The sequence below is a fragment of the Dromaius novaehollandiae genome, chromosome 31 (assembly GCF_036370855.1).
Source record: "Dromaius novaehollandiae isolate bDroNov1 chromosome 31, bDroNov1.hap1, whole genome shotgun sequence".
Taxonomy (NCBI): Eukaryota; Metazoa; Chordata; class Aves; order Casuariiformes; family Dromaiidae; genus Dromaius; species Dromaius novaehollandiae.
The window spans coordinates 1,328,057-1,336,105 of NC_088129.1; the positions used below are offsets into that span (position 1 = coordinate 1,328,057).

Here is an 8,049-nt window from a genome sequence, read left to right on the forward strand (position 1 = left end):
TGCAAACAGTGGCAATGTGGACACTGATATGCTCAAGTGACCTGTGTGAGACACAGCAGGGCAGCACTGAGGGAGCCTCAGAGCGGAACAAGCACCCAACCAGGCTGCACCTAATCCCCATCTTGTTTTGTGCCCCCAGGCCAGACCGCCTTCCTGCCGCCTCTGAAGTGACACAGGATCTCTAAATGCAGCCAACTGAATCTCAGCCAAACTGATGGGACTTTCTGTCACCCAAAGAGAAGGAGGACATCAACAACCCAGTCTTCATTGCACCTTAATTCCACAGGGTCTCCACTATTTGCAGTCTCTTATATAATATACTGCTGCTATATGTCTGTAAGAGGAGAGCAACCCGACTGGTGAACCCACCGGAGGAAGGGGAGGTTTCTTGTTCTCTGGCAGGTGCTCACATCCAATTCCTGCGAGGGAAGTAAAGCTTCTAGGGTGCAAACAAAGATACACCAGCTTGCTGGGAGCCTGCTGTGTGGATTGGTACATTGCTGGAACCAAGGCATCCACAGCAGCGTCACCAAGCTGATGGCAAAAAGCCTTTCTGTGGGGAGCAGAGAGGACTGTGCAGAGCTGGCTGAAGGGCAAGAAATTGGAGGACAGGACTGCCCTGCAAAGGACACCCTGGGACATGAGCAAGCTCTTTGCAACCTCTTTCAACTTCTCACCACCCTAGTCATTTTGAGTTGTTCTTTGTTATAAGAAGTTATTTTCTCCAGTTCATTCTCTAAAATACTTGGCTTTGGAATTGAAAAGAAAGTCTTCCTTACTCTCTCAGTATCTTCTCTGCTTTCCTGCAGGGCCAAGGGGTGAGGAAGGAAATCTCTGCTAAGGGAAAAGGCAGGGGTTTAGGTGCTTGTATTGGGGCAAGTCATGTACTCCGTATTTTGAAAAGCCCTGGCTGCTCTTTGGTCTCATATCAACAGTCCAGCCACAGCACTTGGCTCTTAGGCTGTTTTTCATTTCACTGAGTCGGATGGAAACCAAAGGCACTCTAGAAAATTTCTGTTCTCAGAAACGCTGTGGATTTTGGCTCCAAGCCCAGAAAACAGAGTCCAAAACTCTATCTAGCACTGACAGTTGCTATCTACTGTGCTTAGATGCAGCTCTGTCTGGGGTCACAAGAGACTTTGGGAGCTGCACGTGCTTGCTGATCCTGTGTGTATTAACATCTCAGGGCACCTGGACACACACTGCTCCCCCTAGGAAGAGAGTAAGGGAAAGACTGACAGGTCAGCTTGTCTGCTGTCAAACTGGAAGGTGCTTGGGGGCTGGGGTGATGTGCATGAATATGCACTAAAGAAGAGATTTGCTAAAGAGTCACGTTCACAGCTAGGTACAAACGTGTGTGAGAAGAGGGGTGACGAGACAGGCCAATGCAGAGGGCTATGCTTAGCAGTGACTGCTCTCTGCAATGACACCCCCATTGGTGTCACAGGGCCAGGGACCCTCCTCAGATCTGCTCCCTCAGCAAAGTGAGATCCAGACATTGACAAACTCAGCAACCGGAGAAGAGGGCTCTGGGGAAGGACCAGCAGAAATCCACAGGTTCCACAATTTCCAGTGAAAGTTCCTCCATGCAGGGTGAGGGAAAGCTGAGGGTGTGACCTCGAGTTGCTGTGAAAGGTTCGGTGGAGGTGGCTCCTCCATCTTTCATCTGGAGGCTTCATCTTCCCTCTCAGTCTTTGTCCCCTTTTGGTGTCTCAGCCACACCCTGCTGAAAGCTGAGCTTGCACAGGCAGTGCCAGGTCTCACGGCATTTCTTTCTTTTTCTAAATATAGTCCCATGATCCCCAAATGCTTGTCTTACCATGGCACTGAACCATCTCTATCCCTACAAGCCCTTTCCCTTTGTTGCCCTAAAATTTCCTCCTGCTCCACTGAACTAACTGCTGCTTCCCCCATTGTTAGCTTCCTACAAGAGTTTCTGCTGTAGGGGAGAATTTACAGCCTCCTCCACCCAGGATCCCACCAGGCTCCACAAGGAACTGCTTGTTTGCCAAGGCATAATTCACCCTTCACGGGAGCCGGAGGGTTAGGCTTTATGAGACAAACCATGCTGGCCATCACATTTTACAATCCTCCCCAGAAGGTCTTTGATTACATGGTCTTCGCCCTTGAAATCATCACAAACTCCCTAAAGAAACCTATTGCAACATGATACAAAACTTCCATTCCATTAACTCCCCATCTTTCCAGAAAAACAATGTGACCAACCACCAGGAATCTCTGGAGGTTGTGGAAGACAACATCCATGCAGAAAACTGATTATGTGGAATGACACATTGATGCTTTTGCTACCAGTCAGCTTCCAGCTCCTTCAGCCCTTAGCATGATCCACTGCAAGACCTTCCCCACAGCTTTCTGCATCCCAAAGCAGTAAGGACTAAGAAGAGACAGAGATGGGACAAGGCCACCAATGCAGTAAGATCCCCTTATCCTCACTGCTTGGAAAGATCCGGTTCGCTACAATAGATTTTGGAATGGTGATCACATGAACCTGGCTCTGAGTGCCCTGTGCTCTGCAAATTGTATCCTGAGCATCTCCTGGAGCAGGACCCTGGAGCATCTCTCTCACACAACATAAGAGGGAAATGCTCCAGTTCCAGGGGGAAATGCTGTCATGCGCGCTCCAACATGCCATAGCACTGAAGGTGCTGGACTGAGGGCTGACACAGGGGCAGTACTCAGGGGTTGATTGCCTAAGAGAACTGCCCATTTCACACTTCCCTTCCTAGATATACAAGCCTGTGCATTGGGAGGAAGGATGTGGTGCTGGTATCCCCATCTATTCTGGGAGGGAGATTCCCTTACCGCAGAGGCACCAGTTACTCCCCTGAGGGACAGCGAGAAAGAGTTTGTCCTTAGTGAGTCCAGTGTGAAAAATGGAAGAGGGTTCACTAGGAAATGTCTGCTTCAGACTCACATGCATATCTCTGGAGCAAAACAGTCAATAATTCTGGCTGTGCTATGAACCACCCTCTGCAAGATTTCATAGCATGTGCTTCATAGTGTGTGTTTTCTCATAGCGTGAGGGGGGAATCTTATCAATGCATATAAATACCTGAAGGGAGGGTTTAAAGAGGATGGAACCAGACTCTTGTCAGTGGTACCCAGTGATAGGTTGGGAGGCAATGGGCACAAACTGAAACACAGGAAGTTCCATCTGAATCTAAGGAAAAACTCTTCTATTGTGAGGGTGACTGAGCTGGAAGAGGCTGCCCAGAGAGACTGTGGAATCGCCAGCATTGCAGATATTCAAAAACTGTCTGGACAGGGTCCTGGGCAACGTGCTGTAGATGACCCTGCTTGAGCAGGGGGATTGGACTAGATGATCTATAGAGGTCCCTTCCAATCTCAGTCATTCTGGATTCTGTGTCACGGACATTCACAATGGCTGGCCCAATTTCTACGCCACAGTTGAGTGCAGCTGGTTGACACTGTCCTTCTATTTGCCAGGACAGTGGCTGCTAGTGTTGGCCATAGTGTCTCTGAATACATCAAAAAGCATTTCACAGTGACCACAGAGGGACAGGGTCTTCCTCCCTCCCTCATCCACAAATCCTAGGAGCCCATACCTGTCTGGGTGGTTAGTTCCTCCAGTCTTTCCCCCAGGCTTTGCTATTTTTGTGGGTGTGCATGAAGAGGCTGGACAGAGCACCTGGGCTACATAGGGTCAGACACATTTTCCATCTTCTCTGTAGTGGCAGTAGCTGACGTCTTAGCATGGTCCCTTGACAGACAACAGAAGGAGAGAAGCAAATCCAGCCTGAATCATCACATCCCTTTCATGCTCCCTGTAGCTGGTCTGAGCAATTCACCTATCCCCATGTCTGGGATTAGCAGAGCCCCACTAGCTCAGAATCACTTGTAGCTACCAAAGCCAGAGAGAAGGTGCATAGCGACATGTAATAGATATATAGTCAGATTGCTCATAAGGGAACATGAAAACACAAGGGTAGTCATTCTGTTTTGGACCAGAGGTTCTTTTAGCCCAGCACTGAAATGTAGCCATAAGCAAATGCATAGAGGAAAAAAGGAAGCCCAGGGCAGGCATACAGGATCCTTCCCCATGTAACCTCCCATCCTCCAGCCATTTTAAGCTCAGGAATTTCCAGAGTTTGTATTTAAAAACTCTGCATGGCTTCCTCTTTCATGAACTTTCCACTGCTCCCAAGTTAAACAATAGGCAGGTAAACAGGCAAATCCAGGAGCTGGATGTGCACGTAGCCAGCAAAATACCTCAACAGCATGCTTCTTCAAAGAGGAAGGCTGTGAGCAGAAGTGACTTCTCACTGTCCACTTCCTTTTGGGACTCTCCTGGAGTGTGTGTGTGGTGCACAGTTCCTTTCCAGGAGCTATCAACTAGCCAGGAAAAGGGATCTCTGCCCTGGATATTTGTGTAAGAGTTTCCACTATTAGATCATTCCAGAGTCAGGGGTCACACACTTGGGGGGGACTGGATGGAGCAGGAGATTCACGCTCCTCCACTCTGCTCCACCCAGGACCTCCTTTTTCAGGAGCTGCCCTTTCCTGGCCTTGGGAGGCCCTTCAGAATATTGGGGAGGAGCTGTGCAACACCCTGCACCCCTTACACTGGGCTCCCATAGGCAGGAGGTGGCCCTACCCACCCCATTTGCATGCCTCTCCTTGCACTGTTTGTGTTTGCTGCTCTACAGCCTTGCAGCGTTCCTGTGGCAGTGCGGGCAAGATGCAGGCAAAAGAGAAGAAAGACCGTAAAAAACCCAGCAACTCCGGGCCTGGGATCACCATGACCACAGGCGTACATAGCGTGGCGAAAACCATCAACGTGTGTCGGAGTGTGATAATTGAGATCACCAACAAGACCAGGAATGTGACGCTCCAAGACTTCAGGTACTTGTCCCTGCTCCTTTTCCCCTCCCCACAGTGCTTCCCTTCTGCTTTCTGCCACCCTGCATATGCTCTGGCAACTCACCCACACCCCTCTCCATCACCAGCCCCTTCCATGGGTCCCAGCACTCAGCTTCCTCTGCTCCCCACTGTTCTCAGGCTCCCCACATGGCTTCCTCTCTCCGTCCTTGGCAAGAAGGCACCACAGTGCAGGCTCAGGGCCAAATACAGGAACGCTTTTCTGTGAATTCCTCTAATTCCTCCTGGACTTGCTGTCTGCACACACCAGCTGCGGATGACAGTGAACCACGCTGTTCAAACGCACACACTGTGAGAAAGTCAGCCCTTGTAGTTCTTGTGGGATGAACTCTCATCTCTGTCAAACAGGGTAACCAGCAGCGCACACAGGGGACCAGATGGGAGCACACCACAGATTTACACCTACCGTTACATTTCCTGTCTCATTCTTTGTTCCCTTCCAAGAAACAACAGTCAGTTTGCATGTTTTGATGTCTACTGAGCACTTATTTGACATTTGCAGGGAACAACCCAGGTAATATAGGAAGCAGTTATCATAGGATGGGCAAACACCTCTTTAAGGCAAAGAGCGTAGGAAGCAGAAGAGAGGGAGATTACTGAAAGAAGCCCATGGGAATTTCTGCCAGAACCAGTGTGGTTCAGTGCATTCATGAATGACAAGGGAGAGGTATAAGTGATGTGCCAAAACTAGTGGATGGAAGTAACAGAGAGGAACAAAGGCCAGTGGTTCCCCTATTTATGACAGTGACTTCTTCGGACCATGCTGCTGCTGCTTGCAGCCTCTCTGAGGGCATGCCTTGGGTTCAACAAGGCTTGGTGAAGGTGGGGTTAGAAATGACACTGATCTCCCTGCCATAGACACCAGTGATGTTTGCTCTTTGGAGAAGGCCAAAACTCCCTTTCAGCAGGCAGAATGTGATATCACTCCATAAGTCATGGAAGTACAGATGAGAGCAAATGTGAGGTCTCCCCACCCTGTCTGCTTTTATTGCCTCTTTTCCTCTGGACTCACGCAATCATTTCATATCAGTCCCACTCTTTCTGCAGGAGTTACTGCTTCAGTGGCCAGGTCCACAGCCCTGTCCCATTTGAGATTGGCCCAGGCTCCAGTGGAGAATGTGTGTTTGCAAAGACTCCATACAGCCTGCGAGGGAGTGTGGGTGTCCTGGTGTGCACGTTTGACTCTTCTGCCCTGGCCATCATGTTCTCCAACCCCTTCGACTACATCCTTTATCGCATCGAATTTGCCCTGGAAATCTTCAAAATGGAAAATCACATGGGAAGACTCCATGATGTCTATTCCAAAATGATGGGGAGCAAAGCTTACAGCAGCTCCAGGCTCTTCCAGCGAGCACATGCAGATTCTGGACAAGAAACCCTGGAGGTCTCCAAGGGGAACATTCGTGTCAGAGCCAAGATGTCCAACAACGAGAAAGCAGTCATGAAAGTTCAGATAGAAGACACGGACCCCCCACCTTATTCCAAAAATGAATGAGTGAGGATTAGTGCAATTGCCACAGCCAGCTTCCTGCATGAGCTACTCTTTGACAGCATTGTTAGAGATCTTACTGAGCTATCCACCTCTGGTTGATCAGTGGTCATCAGTGCTAATTAGTGGTGACAGATCCAGTGGCAAATGGACAAATACTACTAGGGAGAAGTCCAGCCTGTGCCCTCCTGAGTGATGCACGCCTAGCCAGCAAAGACCCTTCTGGTATCTCCTGAGCATGGTGATCTTACTAATAAGCTAATAATGTTTAGCAGCTGGTGAAGTCCTAACTAATGTTTGTGTTAGCTAATTAAAAAAAAATGTTTTAATCCTTGTAAGATACATATATTCTCCTTGAATAGATTCTTAATGCATGGATAAAAGTGCCTAAAGAAAGTGAAACAGAGAGAGACAGTGACGCTTCTGAGAGTAACTTTGAAGCCACTTACACACACCCGCCTGTTTTGCCACTGTGTCCCTCCTCTGCTCCGCCACATATTCGCAGCAGTTTCTGCATGTGTCTGTAGGTGCGTGCGTGTGCATGAGCTCACACATGCAGACATCGCTGTATCAGAGCAGTACCTAGGTTCCACCGAAGATGTTGTGGATCGGCCTACAAATTTACCTTTGGGGAGGCCAGTGGCTCCAGAGCTTTGAGTCAGCCCCAGCCAGGAGGCCGGTGCCTGCTTTCCATCAGGGGTTACTTATCTGTGTTGGAGAGGAGACCTCAGTAGCACCTTGAGCATCATCTCTCCTGCACCCCTTGCACAGGACATATCACAACCCCCCCCCCGCACTTGCGCAATGGTGCTTTTGCCACATAACCTATTCCCTTTTCCCATCTTGCCCCGGAGTCCCTCCCTGAGTGTGCTGTCTTTCCCATAAGCCAGCATCCACAGCAGAAAAGACAACAGGAGAAGAGCTGACCTTTCCAAAGTGGCATATCCATGCCAAGAAAACATATACTAGAAGAGGCTGTGAGGGCTGATAGCGCTGGGTGGAGTCTGCTGAAGGCATGACCTCAGGCAAACAAGAAAACATGTTATTTCCAGGAAGAGCCAGCCCCGGTGCAGCTGTGGGCAGCTCATGAGCAGCAAAGCATGGAGGGCAACAGCTCCCTGCAAACATGCGGGTGCTCAAGACGGCCCCACACCCAGGAGTGGTCGTGGGGTCTGTGCTGAGACCCCGGAGCAGCAGACGGGCTGCAGGGCTGCTGGTGCAGGGAGCACGGCAGGGAGAGGAGGCAGGCGGAGAAGAGCCTGCTCCCCCAGCCTGGCGGCAGCCAGACCTCCGCCCTGCGAGATGTTCCCGGGGGGGCGGAGCAGGGGCTGCCCGGGCGGGAGGAATGCGGGGCATCGCTAGCACGACTGAGAAATCCCTTGACTTCCCAGAAGTCAGCTGCCTTGGAGCCGTGTGCCTGGAGCGCAGGGCTGGCTGCAGCGCCGGGGCAGGGCTGAGCCATGGGAGCAGGAATCTTTCTCCTCCCATTTGCACGGAGCCAGCTGCACCTCGCACCGCCCCCCATCTCTCCCCCCCCCCCCCCCCGGGGCAGGGTGCACATCCCAGGGACAAGGGACAGCCTGGATCAGCCTCGTCTTCCCAGTCACCCACCCTCTGCAGCGGGACACACTTCTCCGTAC

At 50.7% G+C, this 8,049-nt stretch overlaps 3 protein-coding genes across 3 annotated transcripts in view; 2 read left to right on the forward strand and 1 right to left on the reverse strand.

Annotated features, from left to right (window-relative positions):
- Nucleotides 1-3,750, reverse strand: part of LOC112995596 (deleted in malignant brain tumors 1 protein-like) — a 58,842-nt gene extending 55,092 nt beyond the window's left edge. Inside the window, exon 1 of the mRNA XM_064499560.1 lies at nt 3,588-3,750. The gene's annotated coding sequence lies outside the window, so the exon portion shown is untranslated. The remainder of the gene's footprint in view (nt 1-3,587) is intronic.
- The window catches only part of LOC112993749 (deleted in malignant brain tumors 1 protein-like), a 231,267-nt gene that overhangs the window by 178,552 nt on the left and 44,666 nt on the right, over nt 1-8,049 (forward strand). The window lies entirely within an intron of this gene.
- LOC112995597 (uncharacterized) lies at nt 4,645-6,751 on the forward strand. The gene is made up of 2 exons (XM_026120641.2): nt 4,645-4,884; nt 5,968-6,751. Exons 1-2 carry the CDS (start codon nt 4,721-4,723, stop codon nt 6,413-6,415), a joined length of 612 nt encoding a protein of 203 aa, XP_025976426.1. The 5' UTR covers nt 4,645-4,720; the 3' UTR covers nt 6,416-6,751.